Raw genomic sequence first — 21,854 nt, 5'->3', positions numbered from 1 at the left:
TGTGTTTCATAACTAAATGTGTAAAGTTTGCGTTTGTTAGTGTATTGTGCTATTGCCTGTACACATAGACGTATGTTTGAACGGTGCAAGGGCTGTCTCATGGAAAAGCTGTTTTTTTTGGGTGGCTAAAATACGTTTTTGCTGCCGCTCCTGGTCTGTTTCTCCAAATTGGGGATGTGCCGACTGCCATCTTATGGATTCACTGACTGTTACCTCATTCAAAACCACTTTAAAATATCCAAACTATCCCTTTGATGAAATGTACAGAAAACAAATGCATCAAACGAAGCTTTCATCTGTTGGAGTGAGATGTTACTCTCATACTAAATACCTGTTTTTCCCAGTTTCGTTCTGAAACACAAAGTCACAGTACTGGATCTTCTCTCTGCTCACAGCGTAGATTCGGACGTTTGGATACTTCTCTGCTATTCTCAGGAGAGTGTTGAAGACACGCCCTTTCCCGTCTTGCCTCATGTTCCTCTCAGGACCCCAGAACACATATGTGGTTCCTGCTGACTGCTGGAAATAGTAGCGCTCGTTTTTTACCAACAGGGGAACACTGGTGTGAGACACAACCCGAACACTGGTGCGGCTCCCTACGTCTTCCTCAAAACCCTGTGTGGGTGCATTGTTCATCCGGATCACGCATCCGATTTGGTCTATCTCTTCTCCAACTGCTGCTCCGAGCATCTGACCTGAGCTGGAGACCAAGGCACACTGGCTGCAGCGCATATGCAGGAACTGTTGAGAAAGAGGACAGGATAAGAATGATGTTTTTAGGTTTTATACATTATGCAGAACATCATTAGAGCCGTGTCGACGTCAGAGCCAGTGTATCTATCAATCTGGTGTAATGTGAAAGCTTTTGTCATGTGTAGAAGAAAGTGAATCCTTCTGATCAAAGTAATGTTATACATCTACAGTAGTCTACTGGGGTACAACAAATGTGATCACTGGTAATCCTCCTGAACAGAACTGTTACAATAAAACAATTGAATATAAGTAATTAGCTCATTTAATAACTAATTGACTGCAAAATGCTTTACATTTCTGATTTCCACCTTTTCATTTGGGAGCACATTACTTTTCTTTGTCTTAAGTGATAGTGAATTGAATATATTTGGGGTTTGCGCTGTTGGTCGGAGGAAACAAGCAATCTGCAAGCTGGATATCATCTTGGGCTTTAGGAAACTTGAAGAAGATTTACTTTTATTCCTCCTGCAGCGGTAAATTCAATTATTTCACTCTATTGTTGTTCATGTTACACACACACAGGCCCGAAATACACACACATGCACAAACAGCACCTATATACATGCAATTAATGGAGAGATGTCAGATAGAGGGGGCCCCGAGCAGTAGGGGATTCGGTACCTTGCTCAACAGCACCTCGGCAATGCCCAGGAGATGAACTGGCACCTCTCCAGCCACCAGTCCACACAGGGACTCCAACCGGCAACTCTCCAGTTCCCAGCTGAGTCACCTATGGACTGAGCTACTGCATTTTTCTTAACGATTAACTAATTTAGAAAATAACTGATCTTAGTCAACATATCGGTTGTTTAGTTTCTTCAGTCGATTAGTCATTTTTTATGCTTTTTTCATGCTGTTGTTGCTAATGAACTTTTGAGGACATCTCTGATAGACAGAAGATCTGAAGAGGCCCTTTCGCATGACTCTTTTGTGGAGGAGCTCAGTTTTAGAGTTTTGTCGATTAAGCTGATTAGTGACAAAGTAAGGAGTGTTAGTAAACAAAGGATTTCTGTAATGAAGGACAGCCCAACTGGAGAGTTAATCAATAATAATATACAATAATACTACTAATAAATAGTGGTTTTCAACTTTAATCCAACCTACAGTGTAATGTTGGATCAGTAGAACAAGACCACTACTGTAATCCTGGTCAAAATATAAAAGTGAAACCTAATTTTAACTAATTTTCATGCTCGCTATTAACTAACGAGCTATGACTTGGACCCAGACCTATGGAGGTTGTGTTTTGTGTAACCCCAGCCCTCTCACCTGGTCCATCCTGCCGGGGGTGATCCTCACGTAGCCCCTGAGCCCGTTGCTTTGCACAGCGGGCGGCGGACCGTCCCGTACGTTGATCACATGTCCGAACCAAAACAACAGAGGGAGGCTCAGAATGAGCAGGCAGAGCCAGCGGAGCATCTGTGTCTGCGGGAAAAGAAGAGTGGTTTTAGGGTTGAGGCGTGTTCATAATCCATTTATTATACGAGCACACACTTTGCATTAGATTAACCTGATCGTACCTGACATTTCATATCAAGGCCCTGGGGAAAGCCCTGCTCCGGTGTCAGGCGGTGCTCATTTTCCCAGCCGTTTAACTCGAGGCAGAAGCGGGGAGAGAGAGAGTCGAGCCACGCAGGAGTCAAAGGGGTTCATGTTTACAGATTTTAATGGCTGCAACCGATCAATTCTGTTGATAAGTGTTATTAAATCCAGGATCCTCTTCTTTTCCGTTTGACTTTCATCACCTGTCAGATCAACAGCTCCTCGGCATTATTATTATTATTTTAGATCCGTCCATATGTTTACTGTTACTCACCCGGTGTATTTACAGTGTATGGCTGATAGTCGCCCACTATTTTTAAGGCCTTGCCAAATAAATTACAATGTGTTCCGCTATCCAGAGCAAGGCTTCCCGTGCGTGTTTTTCAAAATAAAATCTGAAGACACGCAAGACGAAAACACTCAGGCAGGAAAAAGCAAATGTAATATACATTTATGCAAAAAAAACGTGGACCTAAACTATACTGTACGTACAAAAGGATTTGAGAACTTCTACATAACATAAGATATGTGATGTCAACGCACTTTGTATAAGCCTGTCATTTTTGCGCCTTTATTCTGAAAAGTATACGCCAAACCGGAAACACTTTTAAGACTATTATTGTGAGTTTGACACATCTTTGGCCACTTTGTGATGCCGCCTTCAGGTGCTACTCGTAAATGTCCGCTTCCACTGTAAGTCAGAGAAATGACTGTACTAAAAAAAGTCATCCGGTTGTATTTAAACACCGTTATTTACTATTTTCAACAACAAGGTCATTCAAAGTGGTTCACATAAAACATTCAGAGCATTGGAAATCAACACATATAAAATGTAATTTAGATATAAAATGACATTCAGATACAATAATTATAAAAAGTAAAAACAAGCAAATAAAAATAAATCAATTAAACCAAGAATATCAATACAGTAGAAGTTACAGTGTAATATAAGCATTTAATACATTGTTCTCAAAGGCGAGTATCTGTACCAGACAAAGAGTATTTGTATTATTATTATTATTATAGTGGCTAAATACTGGCCAAATATAATTTTATAGGCCAGTAGCAAAGTACAAAGACAATAACTTACTTTAATGGTTAGGCTGATAGACATGTAGTTAGATAATACTGTAGTATCGAATTATTGTATGTATTCATTACATTTTAATGACTTTTTTAAAAACAAATACATTTAAAATTATGAAATAATAACATAAATTAAAATGTACAAAGACAGTAAAACATGAAAAATGGAATGAAGAATAACCAACAACAACAACGTATGGGGCCTGTTAAACTGAGGAAGTACATTTGAAAATCCTAAATAATCTTATCGTTTTTGCAAATTAATGATATATATTTATTATCATTATTATTATTATTATTATTTTCCTTTACAAATGTATGCACCACGGAAACTTTCTGAGTTTTTACCTTCTAATTTTTGTCCATCAGGGTCGATGCTCTTTGATCTACGAACTGATTGGCTCGTAAAATATTTGGCCCCTCCCACCTTCCATTCAATTGGTCAAGAAAAAACCCCAACCTCAGTGCTCCTCATCTCATTGGCTGGTGGCCGCGTCAATATTCCCACGTTTTCTAAAGCACCGCCTTCGAGGAAAAAGCTAGTGTGCGGCTTTCACTGACTGTGACACAGGGATGTCCTTCCCTGGCGCCTTGGATGCTCACGGTACGTACCTACCTATGTGAGGGATTATGTTATTAGTTGTGTCGCTGGTTCGCCGTACACAGAGCCGCTGAAGCCTCTCAGGTGTCACCTCAGAGCCCCACAGCAGGTGTCTGTTTGACCGGATGCTGCTGTGATGTGAAGTGACAGATGAGGCTAGGCTAAGTGCGCTAGCTGACATTAGCATGCTCGCCTGGGAGGGCTGTTGCCTGCTTGCTAGGGCTGATTTTGGCTTGTCATTAACAACCTTTCCTAAAACAGAGATATATTATACTTACATTTTGAAAAAAAAAGTGGTTGCATCAATTCCTGGTCTCAGCAGCCTGGGCGGGCTAACTGCCTAGCTTGCTTTTCACCTTACAGTCAAGTGTCTCTGAGCTAGTAGCCTTTCCATTATCAATACTTGAAATGAATAAAATGATTGTTTGTTTTGAATGTCAGTCGATGTTTTATTGTATAACTCAGTTTTGATCCAAAGAGAGAGAGAGAAAATGTCTTATGTTGCACCTGGTTTTTGTCATGGGAAGTATGTGTGGGGCACATGCTGGTCCACTGCATACCAGCCTGTGTAGATAGGTAAGTAGCTGGCACAATGTCAAATTCCTTTGCTGCTAATGCGAGCTTGATTTTCTGAGCTCAAACCATGGGTCTTTGCAAGTGCAGAGTCTTGTGCTGGAGCCAGCATCATTGTTGCATTGATAGCTGTTCCTTGTTTGATCCTTACAAGGCTGCTACAATGTAATGAAGCTCAGAAAGAAGAGGACGCTTCTACGCTCAGACAATTTCCCAAAACAAATGTCTTACCTATTACAGGATAACACATCTACAACCAGGCACTGGACAAGTTTGGAGTACAAGTTCAGGAGTGGATGACGACAGACTCCTCAGCAAGCCCTGAGCTGGCTGATCTCAGAGCAGAGGCGAGACCTTGTGCGGGGTAGATGTGAAGGAGCTTTGCAGAGCTGGGGCATTTCAATTTCTGAGATGTCAATGAAACAAGCAGAGGGGATGTCCATCGCCCAGGCTTTGGCCATGACTGTAGCAGAGATACCGGTGTTTCTCTATTCCACATTTGGGCAGGTAAACCACTTTGCATATACTGTTGCACTTTGCATCTCTAAACACAAGAACTCTTCACTATCCTTCGGTGCGGGGTGCGGATACATTTCTCCATTAATTGCGTGTAAATAGGTCCTGTTGTTGTGCATGTATGTGTATTTCGGGCCTGTGTGTGTTTACCCTGAATATAATATAAGTATAATATAATAACCCTTGCGGGACTAATAAAGGAATTCTTCTTCTTGTTCAATAAAAAATGAGTAATGATGGCTAAATTAATGTTTAGCAGAGCTATTTATGTTGATAGTTTGTTTGCATCTTCTGCTTCTTTCAGTCCATATTTTCTCAGCTAAAGCTTAGCCCAAACTTGAAGAAAGTGCTGTTTGCCACAGCACTTGGCAGTGTAGCCCTGGCTCTCACGGCTCATCAGCTGAAAAGGCGGGGGAGAAAAAGGAAGCAGGTAACACCAGGGAAGGAGGGCATGAAGACAGTGGGAATACCTGAGGCGCTCATGAGGTCAGGAAGACCCTCGTCATTAAAGAGAGGTGTGCATGATTTAATGCTTGGAGTCCCAATGGAGATTTCTGAAATGATCATTTGTCTTTGTGGTTAATGGTGCATCAGACAAGAGAATGTTTTTTTTCTCCACAGGCCCGTTTACCAGCCGACAGGTGATGAGTCCCAGCACTCGGAGCAATGACACCATGAGTGGAATTTCTTCCCTGGCCCCCAGTAAACACTCGAGTTCCTCACACAGCCTGGCATCTGTTAGTTTTACAATTTACAGCTAATTTAATGTCACTTTTGCCTCCCATTTGCCTTATTCTACATTTTTCTAGTGTGTCTTTTTGAATGTGTGTGCTTCTTGCTTAGATGCGGGTCCCAAATTCTCCAAATCAGTCTGCCAATCCATCCACCCCCTGGGAAGCAGAGCCTGTGGTGGAAGAGTCTGGAGCTATAGAGGATGCAAATGCAGAGAATCTTTATGTGATGGGTAGGTTTTTTTCTATTACCCCTGGTTTTTTAAGTCTGTTTGTCAAACGTCGTCCTAGTCAGTCTTATCAGTTGGGTAGGGTGACACACCTTTTGTGATTTTATCCTTCTTGTGTGTGCTCCTTCCATTGGCCATGGCTTTATCTGGTGTTGGATTATCGGTACCGCTCTAATATTTTGCCATGTTTGCTTTGCAACAACTCCCAATCTATGTTTTCCATTGCCATTATGAGGAGGGAAATATTCACATCTTGCTTTTGATGACTTTTGGATGACTTCAAATCTCTGCATCTTGATTATCATGTAAAATTTATTTTTCTGTGTATTTTTACTACATTACTGAAGCTATAGTTAAGATAACATATTTCCCAAATTGTCTGAAGGCAGCATTCATTTTCTGTTGTTGATAATGTAGAACAAGAGGAGAAAATCGAGGATATAATCATGTAAATGTTGGACTGTTGGATCTGTAGTGCTGCTGTTTTGTAGTAGGATTATCCTGCATGAAGTTTTTGAATTCTCTGCTCTTTGTTTCCCATAGTGGAACTTTACACACTTAGACCACTAAAACCTGCATTTGGCAATATTTTTGAAAAGCAGGAATTACAGCAGTGCTGAAACCAATGAGAAATATCACCAAACTCTGCGGCTCAGGGCCACTAGTAGTCACTTTTAGCTCAAAGTTTTTATTTTCCGACTCACAAATAAACGCTTATGTTAAGTGTTATTTATCGCTTCCTGCTAGGGATGGAGCTGTTTGAGGAAGCTCTACGAAAGTGGGAACAGGCCCTGAATATTCGCCATCACCCCCACTCGACCTCCAGCAACAACAGCCTGGCTCTGCGGGGGGCCGCGTGTGGAGACTTTCCTACGGTAACCATCAAACCATTACAGACAGACTGTATGAAACTATTGTACGTGGTTGGATTGCTTTCCTGTTCGAGTACAGTATTGTATTTTATGGTGATGAGAATTAAATTGATCCTGTACTAAAGCTCTTTATTATATACTGATAAAGTAACTTTTTGAACAGTTTAAAGTGTTTTTCCTCTTCATTATAGGTTGAAAACCATAATCAAGTGTTTGCTGAGAAGTTGGAGACACTACTGCACAGGGCGTACCACCTGCAAGAGGACTTCGGCAGCAGTATCCCAACAGACAGCGTGCTGGCAGATTTCGGTTAGAGTCATGTCGAGCTCATATATGACCTTTTTAAAAGACATAAATATCATTAATTAAGGAGAACAATTTTGGTTACAGAATCATGTTTGAATGATAAAATAAGAGCTGCGTTGCCAAAAGCAACGTGTCATTATTAAGGTAGGATTGATACACTCCTGGTGTGTATCTGTAGTTATAACGTTTCTGTTGTTTTTACAGTGGGGGCACACCTTTTTATATTTCCGTTGAGTACATTTGTGTTTTGATTCTTGCCCATTCAGTCAGAGTTTGTGGTGTTCCTTTGGCAGAGAGTGAAGGAACTCTTATCTTGCCGCACGTGGAGAGTTTCCACAGACTGCAAGATGATGATGCGACTACTGTTACCTCTGACCAGTCCTTTTTCTCGGCTGCAGAGGTTAGTCCCTTTCCTCTGCTGTCGAAACACTGACAGAAAACAAGAATACATCACATATCTATGATGATCACTGAGTAACGTGTGTTTTGTCTGTGCAGCTGTTTGATGCCATGTCTCTAGAAGATGCCTGCCAGCCTCTTAAACGAGCAGCTCTCTATGAAGAAGCCTTGTCTCTGGTCCGGGAGGATAAAGTGTCCTATAGGTCCCTGAGGTAACTGAAGTGTAACATGTGCACCTAAATACTTAAAGCTATACTTTGCTAACAGTGGATTCAGTTACTATTTGTAATGTCAAAGGAACCCACAGAGAATTGTCATCCACCTCTGCAGTTTGCCTCAGCTCTACGGTGTGTTTTAGTATCATTCAGCCCATTGTGTTGGTTGTTATTTTCACCCTGATTGCTCTCATCAGTGTCATCGTAGTGTCATACTGTATCAGTGTCGTAGCAGACAGCTGTTTTCAACAAAAAGGAAAACATTGCACGCTACATGCTCAGCACCAACTAGCAGGTGAAGAGCATAGTGCAGCATTTAGCCGATGAAGAGAAAGATATTTCTCTCAGGATTCTGTGAAAATCAATAATGGAGCTAAAAGGCGAGTACATACTTGGACTTCATCAAGTGGCCAAATGCCAAATGAATGTTGCCCTGTGTCTGCTGGATGTGTAAATAGAAAGTTGTTTGCTTACAATCAATTATTTAAATAAAACGTTTGCCAACAGACGATGATTTGTCAATGTTTGATGAAGCTTCATACCCACCTCTTGCTTTTCTTTTTTTTCTTACCAGGACTGAATTACTTGAATGTTATAGTGACCAAGACTTCCTTGCCAAGCTTCAATGTGTGAGACAAGCGTTCCAGGTCTGTTTCAGCTCCTAAGATTTACCCATGTTACTAAGATCATACTCTTTGTTCCACCTTTTGCCTTTTTAAAGCCATTTCGTAATGTTTTAAAACCAACAGACTTCATAAAAACACTGCTCCGTATCACTGCTAGTGGTCAGAAACTCTACAAGCTAGTAGCTTGTAGTGGTAATAATTTTGGTTATAAGTTAGTTAGTCTAAGCAGTCTTTGTATTTTCTGTAAAACTCTTAAGTAAGCGGATTGGAAAGGACTTAAACTAAACTCAAAAGTCCATGCTGTTCGCCGGTGACAGTTTTATCAGGGTGGTCTGAATTTTTTTAAATAATTATGTTTGGTTACTAGGGATGTACGATATTATCGGCCGATATTGAGTTAAAAATGTAATATCAGGAATTATCGATATCGGGTTTTTACAACCGATGTTTTTTCTGTAGGCTTCAGCATTTCCGAGGCTGCATGAATGCAACATGGGACGTTTACAGGCGCATGCTTGATGACGTTTAACAACAACAACACGCTAGACTCGTAGGTTGCTAACCGTGGCTAACAAGCTTGCCTGCCCGGTGCATGAGATGTCCGTGGTTTGGAAGTATTTCCAAGTGTCACCTACTAACAGTAACAGCATGTATCGGTATCGGGTGATATCGGTATCGGAAATTAAAGGTTGGACAATATCAGAATATCGGATATCGGCAGAAAAGCCAATATCGAGCATCCCTAGTGGTTACCATTTTTTCCAATATGCAAGTGTTTATCCACTCAGTACAGTATATTACATTTTGCTCCATGAGTATATTTGTCTTTTTATTTGCATTGATCAAACCCTCTCGGCTCCCCTGAGATGATTCAGCTCCAGGCTAACTGTGGAGCCGAATATGGTTTTGAACCAAATTATTATAGAAATTATATTCTCAACATATCGATAATGCTTTTTTTTTTCAGCTCCTGTTGTTAGATGAAACGCACCGCACATTTTTCATGGAGACCGGGAAGCAGATGATTGCAGGGTTAATGGTGAAGTCAAACAAGGTAAAAAAAACACTCACTCACACACACTCATCTGTATCTTAACTTTATTAACTCATCCTGTTTGACTAAACAAGACACGCTTCTTATGTGGACATATTTTCACAGCTGTAACTAAACAGTTGTGTTACTTTGTGCTTGAACGCAGAGTCCCAAAGCCTTCCTGGAGAGCTATGAGGACATGCTGCTTTACACTAAGAGAGAGGAAACGTGGCCCGTCACGAAGATGGAGCTGGAGGGTCGAGGGGTGAGTAATCCTGTCGTTCATCCGTTATGTCAAAGTTTCCCGTTTTCTTTGCTAACAAATACTGTTAAACCTGCAAGTATGCATGGGTTTATTCATGGGAAGAGAGATGCTTGGTCACAGGGTATCTCAAGTTTATGTAAAGTGGCTAAGCTGAATTAAAGTACAGCCATCAGTCAGGTTACACTGCACTTTACTCTGTGTAAAGCTCATTTTGTTGGTGGTTGTGTAACTGGCAAACAATCTGTCTTTATTTTAGTAGCACGTGGTAACAGTCAGATGCGTTGCAATATGCCTCACACAGGAAATACAAATCATTTGTATTGGAAAGGAATTTAAGACACAAAGTTGTGTGTTATATCATTGAGGCCTTTGAATGTGTCAAAAACCTTTTCAGAGTTGATTTTTGGAAGAAATTAAAACTAAACTTTGTGTAAATGCCATGCATACATGCTTGCTTGCCAGCAATCTTTGTTATTTTATTAATGTATCCATTTTCTCTTACAGGGGACATCAAATAAACCTTGTTAAGTAAGGGGAAGCAGTATAGTACGTCTAGCTAATGCTTATGTGCCCACCTCCCTTTTTTCAGTTCAGGTTAAAACAGCCAAACAATACGGTGGATACAAACAACAGGATGTTTATGTGCATTTATTGTACATAATGTAGTGGTTTAGAGAAAGTGTTTCCATTGACATATTTAACGTAATAAATATAATATATATAATACAATAATTATCTGCATTTCTTCAGGTGGTGTGCATGAACTTTTTCGACATCGTGTTGGACTTCATCCTGATGGACGCATTTGAAGACCTGGAGAGCCCCCCCTCCTCTGTGGTGGCTGTGTTGAGAAACCGCTGGCTCTCTGACAGCTTTAAAGAGACGGTAAATTTACACGCACAGACACACACACACACACACACACACACACACACACACACGCACGGACACACACACGCACACACACACACACACACACACACACACACACACACACACTGCAACCACCAATGGATTAGCTACAAGTTACTCTTCTAACAGAGTTGTGTTTTTTTTCTGTTAGGCTCTGGCAACTGCTTGCTGGTCTGTCCTTAAAGCAAAAAGACGTCTTCTTATGGTGAGTATAGGTTAATATAAAGTCTGAGAACCTTTTATAGCATCCTTATTTCTTTGATTTTGATAGAAGAGTTTCTCTTTCTACTCTCCATAGGTTCCTGATGGTTTTATCTCCCACTTCTACGCCATATCAGAACATGTGAGCCCAGTGTTAGCTTTTGGGTTTTTGGGACCCAGGCAGCACTTAAGTGAAGTGTGCACTATTTTCAAGGTGAGAGCATACACAACGAAGAAGCTGTGACACAGTTTTTGGAAAGCGAGTTACTGTTTGTGTTGTAACAGCGACGTTACACATTAAGCTGAGTTTATTCATCATGGGGAGGGCTATACAGCCTGCAGCCTGAGCCTCTATATTATGTGGCTCTGGGGGAGCTCTCCAAAGTTTTAGAAAACAACCTGGATGTCATCAGGATTTTTGGACTCCAGATGTATAACAAGAAAGCCTACATTACAAGCTTGGGTGGAGTTTGAAAGATACTCATCAGGCTGAGGGTTTCTGATGAAAGTTGTTATAAACAGTTTCTAACAACACCACAATGTTATAACAATGCAGTGTTGGACTAACATAAATCTGGGAGGCTTGCAAAAGACACAGAGGTTGAAGTATCTTTTTTTATTTTTCATCCCTAGTATGGGTTAAACTCCTAAAAGGCTGGATCCTACATTTACCATTATGCAACTCACTTGTATTTGTTAAACTTCCTGTTGTTAGAAACCTCCAAACTGACGCAAGGAGTCTGTTATTCATTTTTAGTCCCCAAACTTAAGCTGATGTTTTTTTCACACCTGACAAGCAGCTCCTCCAGAGCTACAGGAGACATTAAACAAAAGTTCTCACAGGCTAAGTAAGATAAGACCATTCTTTATTAGTCCCACACTGGGGGAATGTGCAGTGTTACATCAGCAAACGGAATAGTGCAACAACCAAAGCATCAGTAAAAATGCAAGATATACTAAATGCGTAGGCCGTAAAATATGACAAATCAACATGTTTCGTATATAACACTTTCTGTCATTCATTTTCCCTTCATCTGCAGCAACAAATCGAGCAGTACCTGAAGGATATGTTCGATCATGACAAGGTCCGCTTCACCTCAGCTCAGTGCTTGGCCGAAGACATCCTTAACCTCTCCCACCGCCGTAGTGAGATTTTACTAGGGTATCTGGGAATCAATAACCTTGTGGAGCTCAATGGTACACTGCCCAGAGACACAGAGGATTCTTCAAGACCCAACTAAGGGGGCTTGTACAGTCCGCAAGCGGGGGGGGGCTGACCAGTAGGGAATAACAAGGACTCGCGGCTCTACCCTCATTCTGTAACCACATTGAGATTGGACAAGTCAGGCTCCTGTGATACACTGAGAACCAGCATCATTCATTCATTTCTTCAAACACGGCTTGCTGCGGGAGGATTTATTCTCACCAGATCTACGGTATCCTTGATGCTAATGAGAGAGACCGGATGGATAATAGGGATCTATCTCTCCCTTGTTATCAGCTGCTGTGTTGTGTATCAAGAAGGCCTACTGTAGTTATGTAATCCCAGACATGTGAGGACTTGTCTCTGCCTTGTTAGGGGACATGGATACTTCCTGAAAAACACACCTGAATGAAGCACTCCCAACACATGAAGACCAGTCTTTCCACACTTTTCCTCCATATGGACCGGGTCCCTTTTGGGGGAACCGGTGGTTGTATTGTAACCTTCCATTCACCTGACTTGTGGGATATCATAGTCTTCATTATTATGTGAAAAGAAATGGTGTGAAAGTCTGTAGACACCGTGTGTTTGTATGTTTTATATTAAAGGGGGAAGGATATTTGTTGAAACGGTGATAATTCCTGACAGCTTTGGCGAGACTTGATGAATGACGTAATAGATGTGTCTCCTCACAGATTGTTCTTGAATCCTCCTTTTAATCTGATGAAGTATTTATTCCGGTTCGGTTTAATTAAGCAGGCTAAGATGCCGCATATCTAAGAGACTGTATTAAATGCAAACATACATCATGTGAAATGAGTGAAGGGCACTTACTTGTTATCTAAAAGTTGAATCATCCCAAAGTGTTATTGTGACCTCAGACAAAGTGGTGATCCAGCTAAGATTCAAATAGTAAAGTTTTACTCTCTCCAAGTTGCAGTGATCCCTCAGATTTGATCTGTCACTGGATGATATGAATATGATCAGTTATCAGAAACTTCCCTCTATAAATAAGGCCAGTACCAGGTGTGGCAACATCTGTTAGAACACCATCACACAGACAATTATGGCCAGAAAGCAAATGTCTCGAACTGTGTAACGCATCAGTGCTCTCAGGGAGTAACACGCAAAACATTCTATAACTTGAAATCAATAGTAGGAAATGTATAACTTTGTAACTAACAAGCTCAATGTTTTGTTTTTCAAACTCTTACAGTGAATCTATTTATGAATCAGATGAGCCACTTGAATTGCTTCCAAATATTTGGACCTATGTCGTACAACTTGCTAATGCTAAGATTGAATTCCCTGAATAATAAAAGGTAATATAATAATGAATCACTAGTGAAAAGTTATATGAAGATGTAAAAACAACAGTACTTTCTGAATATGGTTGTTTTTGCCTGAAAGGCTTCTGGGTGTAAATGAGTTTAGGTTAATCAGTTTGTTCACTGCAGACATTTTGACTTGTCATGGTTGGAAAAGCAGAGATGTTGCTTAAAACAGTAACACTCACTATTTTATTCAAGTGGGGCAGCATGCAGATACGAGGAGGCTGAAGCTGAAGCAGCTAAATGGAATGCAGCCATCACTAATCACGTTATTTACAGCCGTGCTGTTCTCACCATGACATGTCCAAATGTCCGTGAAAAAGGCCTACCCGTGTGTTCACAAAGTGCACACAGTCATCCTTTAGAGACTGTTAAAAAAAAAAAAGTCTCAGTTATGATTAATTAGAAATGTGGGGTTATTTTCCTTAACTATTTAAAAATTGACACAACCTCAAAGTCAAACAGTGCCATCTTTTAGAGTTAGTAAGGATGTTTTTGTCTCATGAAGAATTGGGCATTTTACAGTCACACTGTAACCTACATAAGTGCACTGATGATAACCCCTGACTTCTCTTTGTTTTCCCCAATCCTGTGCATTGTTGGAGCATAGAGACACTGAAGGGGCACTGGAAGATGCCACGTTAAACTGAGTTTTCTTCTGCTGATGTGAACACAGAAAACTCCAGTAATGTAAAAAGCAGATGTGTTATGCAGACCTTTAAAGAAACTGTCTAAATTATTGTAATGAAATGTTCCTAAAAGATGATTTATTATTTACGGCAATAGAAGCCCAGTATGTATGCTTACGGTTGCCTGCGTGAATGATAAAAATCCTTTTGGGGAGGGGTTTCATGGATCTTTATCATAAAAATGAGCAAATGTTCAGTCATATAAGCGTGCGTTCTGTGGTCTTGATAATCCAAATCCTGCCCCCTGTTGCAACACAGAGCTCAAAATGTCACAAGTCGCGAAACAATACCATTATTCTCCTTAAAAGAGTCCGCTTTGCAGGATTAGTGTTGTTTCTGTCTAGCATTTACTTCCAACTGTAAATAGAGCTTTTACAGAGAAGCTTTGCAAATGTGCAGCTTTATGGTTTTTAAGCATTTTGCACTTTATCAGAAAAGCAGAAAGATGCAGGAATGTCCGACAACCCTTTTTGAATAATCCATCTGAGAGTTGAACTGTACAGACATATTGTATTATTTATTGCACCATAGATCGGACATATTATTGATAACATAGAGCGTGAATGCTGTATAATAGAGAAACTATCTTTCCCAAAAAACTATATTATGGAAATGTTTGTTTTTAAGTCTCCATCTTTAAATTGTTTCAATTTGAACTTTGTGTTTAGCTGTGTGTCCCAATTCATCCTCCCATGTTTTGTTATTATAGAAAAAAAGTATATTTGCAAAAGTTTAAATCATGCAGGTTAATGCAGTTATGGAAAAATGCTAATGCCTAGTCTTTCTGCTTTCTCTGTGTCTGAAGAGTCGATGGTCACAGTTCAATCCCTCTGTGTGCTAATCGTGTAGATAATCTGAAATGCGTCACTCCGTGTGTCCCTGCAACGTTAAGATCCAGTTGTTAGTTTTGGAAAGCCAAATCAGAAATACGTTAAAGAAGCTACCTTATAATCATTTGAAAGTCAAAATTCAGCCATGGACTTTCCAATGTAGTGTGAATTTATAGATTACAGAGGATTTCAGATAGACAAACTGTAGAAAGAATGATTTTTTTAAAAAGTACATTACAAGTGTCCTACTCATGCCTTTTATCTTTTCTATTGTTAAATTACAATGCCAGCACAAACTGTAAATTGATTTTGATTCTCCATATTTAATGTTATTTTTTGTTATTAAACTATGTTTATTATGCCTTTTCCCAACTGATGACGACTCGTTGTATTTCATGTGTCACTCTTTGAATCATATCAAACCTTTTTTTAGAATTAGGCTGTAATTATACTATATATTTTTAAATATACTCCAAATCACAGAAAATACAGCCTGGAAGAATCTGCCCCCCTATAATGTTTGCTAAAAAACATGAAACTTCTCCATATTTACCAGAATTACTATTTATGATCTGAAATATGTGCAAAATGAAACACTTGATAGTAGGATACCTGTGTGTTTTAGAAAGAGGATACATTTTGTGGCAGGAAACCACAGAAAATACAGTCTGAAATCCTTTGTATCCCCCTATAACTTTAGCTAGGAAATAATATTTACCAACATTACTAGTTGTGTCCTGAAATATGTGCAAAAACAAGCAAGCCAGTTTGCCACGCCCGATTCTGAAACCAATGAGATACGTAAATCTTCACCAATCCTAAATTATTTGTGTAGTTTGGTGATTATATGAATATGATAAAGCACCCAAAAAGTAATTTCATTTGGGAAAGGAAGAAGAAGAAATGGAGCAAAAGGTAAAAATTATGAATAAGTCATTTCAAATATGTCTTCAATGATGATCAATGTAACTACTTCTGTTTTTCTGTTGCCAGTGTTGGGTTTGCTGCAGCGGTGAATAAAGCGTGACATATGATGCAGGACTGCAGGATTATTGTGTTTTTTAAACTAGAGAGATACAAGAGAGAAAGCTCCGGAGTGATTCAACGTTAGGCCAGTGGAGGGAGAACAACTCTGTACTCTTACTTGCTGAGTACTTACTGAGTTACTGTTTTTCTCCTTCTTATCATTACAGTGAGGCATGTTTTTTTTGAGGAAATGTACTTTTTACTACTATATTTCTACTCATTCGGATAAAAACTCAACCAGGGGACATAATCTATACAACACATTTTACATATCACTGCTTTGCCACAATATTGTTATATTGTTCCCTGCACCAGCTTCAGTATATCATATGCTTTTCACCTTAGAAAAAATGGGATCTTAGTTTTTTCATGGGTCACGTACGCATACATCAGATTTCAGTGAGTATTCATGAGGTGTGGAGGCACTGACACATGCATGAATATCTTTGCTGTTGACTTTGTGCGTCCTGTTTTGCTGGTCTGCGTGCACCTGTTATTCGTGGCTGACTTCATGCGCGTTAGAAGAAGCCTGTGAGATTGTCTGCTGTGTGTATGGATGAGCGGGCTCTTTTTCTACTGGGAGCTGAGGGAAAAAAAGTCTATTTATAACTCATCTAGCAAGAATTCAGTGTTAATAGGTCAGCACAGAAAAATAGGTCATGGAGCTCCTCTAATCCTGTAGTTCTGGGAGATCTGCTTGTTTTGAGATACTGACAGTTGCACAATATTTGTTTTAGGGTGTATTTGTCCTGCATGAAAAGACACCTAACATAGGCAGTGTCAGGTAGGACTCGGGTTATTAGCTTTGCAGGTGAAGTACACCCAGTTGCCACTTTATTATGTGTCCTCAGCTAAACCTAATACAGATGCATACAAGTTTTTGTTATTTAGCCTACCCCGATTGATATAAATGGGATGGACAGAATAATAGAAACACTGGTCAGTATACAATATCTTAGGGCAGTTGGTCGGTCAAAAAGGGGCATTTTGAAGACCTACTGTCGACACTGAGAATTAATTAAATGAACAAAGAAGAAATTTGAAGGGATGTTTTTCACCTTATTATCACGCCCCCACCACAGCTTGATAACTCGGAGAACTGCAGTTTTGGCACTTCCTGATTAGATCAACCAGGAAGTGCCAAAACTGCAGTTCTCCGAGTGTCCACTAGGTTTCATAATAGAGCAGTTTCTCATTGACCCCCATGTTAAACAGGCCGTTTTAACAGCATCATTAAACCTGTTTAGGTTTAATTATAAATATTCTAGTCTGTATGTTTAGGTCATATCTCCATGACAACACTGTGGGGGGGGTGAATTCTTTGTAGCATGCTAGTTTTTATTTTATTGGAGGTTAAAGCTTATGAACAATTAGGGGCGCAGCCTCTTGAGTGACAGCCAGCTGCTGACCCTCACTTCTCCTCAGAGGTAAACGTCAGCCAGATGGATGTATCTCCATTCGCCTAACGTCACATACATGCCCTTTTTTGGTAATAGGAAATGAGGCGGAGTCAAAGTCTGACAAGATGGTGTCAGACTTTGACCTGTAGGTGAGTACGACTGGATCAAGTTGAGAGAATGGACCCTGAAGGTAGGCTACGTCCATTTTTTATACAGTCTATGCTTTTTATAGACTAAATGATTAATCAGACCTCCCTATTGTATAGGGAGATCTGGTCTCTGTATTGTATTGTATTGTATTGTATTCTAATGTATCCCTTATTGTCCTGGTTTTATTGTGCTGTTTTTTCTTGTTCTTCATATTAAAGGTTAAATATGAAGATTGAGCAAAACACCGCCATCTAGTGTCTCAAGATCCTAATCGCAACAACAAAATATCATTAAAAGCAGTCACATTGCCAGGTTGGTCAGACCCGACCCAGCAGCCTGCAGGCGACCAGAGTCTGTTTGAGCCTGTTTGAACCCATCCCCTCACATCACACCATAAAACCAAATATTGCAGAGGAGTTTGACTGACAGTTAGCATTAGCTGTTACAGCTCAGTAAACATGAAAGTTAGCTTAGCGATCAAGGAGAAACGTAGCCATTTGGGCGTGCGCTTTAATCCTGTTGAACTCCTTTATCTCAGTACATGGAGTGAATGCTTGGCCTATATTGACTCTGGTTTTTGCCCGTCTCCGGTCACTCAGCTGCCAGGACAAATAACGGCCCCTTCTCTTCACCCAGTGCCAGCCTACAGTAGCTGCACCAAACAACAGACAACCCTGGCAAATACACAGTGGGTGTATTTTTATAAAAATATAGCTTCTACGATAAAGATTCTACATATTCAACCTTTAATATGTTTTTAGCCAGTTTTTTTATGTGTATATTCATATTTTGAAAGTAACTATTTTTGAAGATAACTAAAATGTGCTCTTTTAAAATACTTTTTTTTTGTTGGTGTCAGATTATTTATAACATAATGGCGACGAACGCTGTTTTGAGGGGCCCCCTGTGAATTTTTGCCTAGAGCCACAACAGACTCTAGATTCGCCTCTGCTAATAACTGAGTGGTAACATTTGACACATTTTGACATTTCCACATACATTAAAAGTATGGGCAAATAATCAGGGCATCATACATATGGCATGCAATTTAAGTTATTTATAGCCCACATTATTACTGAAATCCTACCACTGTAATTAAAAATGCACCTTTCCTTCTCTTGCACCTTAAAATCCACGTAGTATATTGTAATATAGTGTTTTAAATCTGCAATACTGTATTCTTATTGTAGTTTATATTTTGTATTTGGTATTGTATTTTATTTTTTGTATTTCTGATTGTTTTGTACCGCTGCTAAGATGACCTAATTTCCCCTCGGGAATAAATAAAGTTATCTATCTATCTATTAATTTAGCAATCAATAAAAATCCATATAATTACAGATGTATCCATTACATATACAGTTTTCTGTTTTAATGTGCAGTGCTGGACTTTTCTTTTTTTGTTGTTCATTCAATAATTCTTCTCTATGGGCTAAATATCTCATCTCCAGTGAGCGGCTGGGATTGGACGGCTGCTCCGCTGCCGGGGCCCCGCTTGAACACAGAGCTGCGTTCACCATTGGTTAGACACGTGTCTGGGGCGTTTCACTGGGACTGGCCCGGTTGTGTCCGGGTAAGATGGCGTTGGAGGAAGAGCAGTGCTCGGCACCACCTCGATGGCGGTCTATATCTCTGACACACGTAGAGTTCCCGGAGGGTACGTAAACATCTTTCTCTGACCGCTGAAGACGCTTAACCGACAGCTGCTTTGTTATTTTCGGAGACTGCGTCAGCTTCGCTCGCGACTGAATGGACACGGCCGTTGGTGATGCTTGCCAAATAGTGAGCCGCTTTAAAAACGTCGAGCACAGCGGGGAATGCAACCCGGACTGCCAAATTTTGAGACTGCGCCGCATGCGCAGTTGGCGCTAATGTCCACAATGAAGGCTAGCTAGCATGTTAGCTGTCTCAATATCGCCTTTGATATTTTCTCTCAAAAACAAGAAAATTTGCCACATGCTTTAGAGAATACTCGACAAAATTGAAGCATTCTGAGCAGCAATATATAATTTATGACCGTGGTGGATATAACCAGCTATATCACCTTATAGCATTATAGCCAGGGCTGCGGCTAACGTTAGCTCATTGGCCTCATATGGATTTGTTTAACTAGCAGAAACCACATGGCACCGAGGTGTCTGAATTAACTAAATAAAAACAACGCGGGATGTTAGTTGGATAAGGGTTTAGCTATTTCACCGCAGCAGCGTCATACTTGTAGTCACAGTTAAATATTTCAACCATCCGGGTTCACTGAGCACCTTTTTTTAAGTGTCACTCCCACCAGTGCTGTTACTGGGATTCATGATGTGCTTTAACATCAACACTGTGTCTCTATGTTTCAGGCGACCTGACGGGACATGTGCTGGCCTACATCAGTCTCCTGCCCATAGCAATCCTTGTGGGGTTTGTTACACTCATAGTGTTTAAACGGGAGCTGCACACGGTGAGTCCTGCACATGCACTTTGAGTTTTAGAGAGAGCATTATTTATTTGAAAGTCAGTTTGTTTCACCAGAGATTTTCAACAGGGGGTCCCCAGAGCTACTGCACGGGGGGAGCTAAATTGTTTGATAATCTTTCCAAAATACAAAATGTGTCTGAAAATGTACATTAACAAGAATGCAACATATTATTTGCAAAGAAAATGTGTAAAAATGTCAGTAAGGTAGCCGTGCACAGATACAATTGAGCTGAATGATTCAATGTCTCTTCCAAATGTGTTTAACATTAACATATGCTGTATAAATATATGAATATGTTAATATATCATTGTAATGTCTTATTGTATTCACTATTAAAAAGCTGTGTGTGAAGGCTTTAGGCCACCCTAGCTGTTAGGCCCAATTTAATGTGTGTCTCAGTTTTATACAATATTTGTAGAAGGGGGTCCCTGTCTCGCCTCTCTTTCAGCTAAGGGGTCCCTGTTTCGCCTCTCTTTCAGCTAAGGGGTCCCTGTCTCGCCTCTCTTTCAGCTAAGGGGTCCCTGTCTCGCCTCTCTTTCAGCTAAGGGGTCCCTGTCTCGCCTCTCTTTCAGCTAAGGGGTCCCTGTCTCGCCTCTCTTTCAGCTAAGGGGTCCCTGTCTCGCCTCTCTTTCAGCTAAGGGGTCCCTGTCTCGCCTCTCTTTCAGCTAAGGGGTCCCTGTCTCGCCTCTCTTTCAGCTAAGGGGTCCCTGTCTCGCCTCTCTTTCAGCTAAGGGGTCCCTGTCTCGCCTCTCTTTCAGCTAAGGCGTCCCTGTCTCGCCTCTCTTTCAGCTAAGGGGTCCCTGTCTCGCCTCTCTTTCAGCTAAGGGGTCGTTAGCCTAAAAAAACGTTGAAGGCCCCTGTGTTACACTGTTAATTATCTCACAGGAGCCTGGATATTTGTCACACAGGCCATAAGTTTGTAAGCACTCCTGTGTTAACCTGTTGTTGTGTTTGTTTTTGTTTGTTTATTCTCCCCAGATCTCCTTCTTCGGTGGGCTCATCCTGAATGAAGGGGTGAACTGGCTCCTGAAGCACATTCTCAGAGAGCCGCGCCCATGTGCAGGTGAGTGAAGCAACAAAGTGTTGACTTCATGTGTCGTTGGCAGGGTCAGGCAACCCGTACAAGCATCCCAACAGCTGGAAAATATTCTAATATCGATCCCATTATTTGTTCAGGACATTGCCAGTTCAGTTGTCTAGTTTATCTGGCTCCCCACTGGATTGTGTATGATAACGATGATATTCCTATGTACTATAGATACTCACCATAAAACCTACTTGGTCAATTAAGCATAATTTTTACAGGATGTTTTAAACTGGGATAGCTTGTGTTTTTCTTTTTAATGAAAGTGTTACATGAGCTAAAGCAGTACCTACAACAGACACACTACATGCAATACATAGCTATAGTTAAATGTAAGGTAAATCCTCATAATGGGCACTTTTACACGGCAATATTGATGCGATGAATATAATAGAGCTGCAATGATTTCAGTTGATTGACAGAATGTATAAATATATATATATATATATATATATATATATATATGAAAATGTACTGTCTATTGTAAATGCATATTTATATCAGGCTCTGTTGTCTTTTTGCAGGAGCTCACACAACCCTGCACACAGAGTATGGGATGCCCTCCAGTCATTCCCAGCTTATGTGGTTCTTTGTTGTTTACTTCTTTCTTTTCCTTTATTTAAGGTGAGCTAGTTTCGTCTTGGTGTTTGGGGAGGTTTAAGTGCAGAAACATGCAAATGTGAAATTCTTAGAGGTGCAGCAACTAGCTAAAGTATGTATTAATGTCTACAAATTAATAAGCACAGTTTATGTTAATTACTTTTTACAATTGAACATTTTTATTTCAAGTTGAATATGAAAAAAATAGATCTAAA

At 40.3% G+C, this 21,854-nt stretch overlaps 3 protein-coding genes across 4 annotated transcripts in view; 2 read left to right on the top strand and 1 right to left on the bottom strand.

Moving 5' to 3' along the window:
- Positions 1–2,573, bottom strand: part of st6galnac4 (ST6 (alpha-N-acetyl-neuraminyl-2,3-beta-galactosyl-1,3)-N-acetylgalactosaminide alpha-2,6-sialyltransferase 4) — a 5,233-nt gene extending 2,660 nt beyond the window's left edge. Inside the window, exons 1-3 of the mRNA XM_083930473.1 lie at positions 2,274–2,573; positions 2,023–2,178; positions 332–741 (exon numbers count right to left, since the gene is read on the bottom strand). Coding sequence (XP_083786599.1) covers positions 332–741; positions 2,023–2,178; positions 2,274–2,285 — 578 coding nt within the window. The 5' untranslated portion in view covers positions 2,286–2,573. The remainder of the gene's footprint in view (positions 1–331; positions 742–2,022; positions 2,179–2,273) is intronic.
- A 1,364-nt stretch (positions 2,574–3,937) lies between these two features.
- Positions 3,938–13,093, top strand: miga2 (mitoguardin 2). 2 transcript variants are annotated; one of them, XM_083930388.1, is made up of 16 exons: positions 3,938–3,985; positions 4,796–5,062; positions 5,376–5,586; positions 5,693–5,808; positions 5,915–6,035; positions 6,780–6,907; positions 7,096–7,213; positions 7,504–7,610; positions 7,709–7,821; positions 8,399–8,471; positions 9,418–9,504; positions 9,650–9,748; positions 10,499–10,633; positions 10,812–10,865; positions 10,959–11,075; positions 11,902–13,093. In XM_083930388.1, exons 2-16 carry the CDS (start codon positions 4,967–4,969, stop codon positions 12,100–12,102), a joined length of 1,776 nt encoding a protein of 591 aa, XP_083786514.1. In that variant the 5' UTR covers positions 3,938–3,985; positions 4,796–4,966; the 3' UTR covers positions 12,103–13,093. The 2 variants fall into 2 exon arrangements, with proteins under 2 accessions (XP_083786514.1, XP_083786513.1); XM_083930387.1 differs by having other exon boundaries at positions 7,477–7,610.
- A 5,970-nt stretch (positions 13,094–19,063) lies between these two features.
- Positions 19,064–21,854, top strand: part of dolpp1 (dolichyldiphosphatase 1) — a 5,461-nt gene continuing 2,670 nt past the window's right edge. The window contains exons 1-4 of the mRNA XM_083930156.1: positions 19,064–19,148; positions 19,837–19,937; positions 20,934–21,018; positions 21,564–21,663. Of these exons, the coding sequence (XP_083786282.1) occupies positions 19,070–19,148; positions 19,837–19,937; positions 20,934–21,018; positions 21,564–21,663 (365 nt within the window). The 5' untranslated portion in view covers positions 19,064–19,069. The remainder of the gene's footprint in view (positions 19,149–19,836; positions 19,938–20,933; positions 21,019–21,563; positions 21,664–21,854) is intronic.

The sequence above is a fragment of the Echiichthys vipera genome, assembly GCF_963691815.1.
Source record: "Echiichthys vipera genome assembly, chromosome: 16".
In the NCBI taxonomy this organism is placed as follows: domain Eukaryota; kingdom Metazoa; phylum Chordata; class Actinopteri; order Perciformes; family Trachinidae; genus Echiichthys; species Echiichthys vipera.
Note: the sequence above shows the minus strand (reverse complement) of the source record. Positions and strands in the feature narration are given on the sequence as shown.

Coding starts and splice junctions, on each gene's coding strand:
- miga2 (XM_083930387.1), top strand. CDS start 4,967: ATGTCAATGAAACAAGCAGAGGGGATGTCCATCGCCCAGGCTTTGGCC. Junction 6,036..6,779: donor AGAGAATCTTTATGTGATGG/GTAGGTTTTTTT, acceptor GCTTCCTGCTAG/GGATGGAGCTGTTTGAGGAA. Junction 8,472..9,417: donor GTGTGAGACAAGCGTTCCAG/GTCTGTTTCAGC, acceptor TTTTTTTTTCAG/CTCCTGTTGTTAGATGAAAC.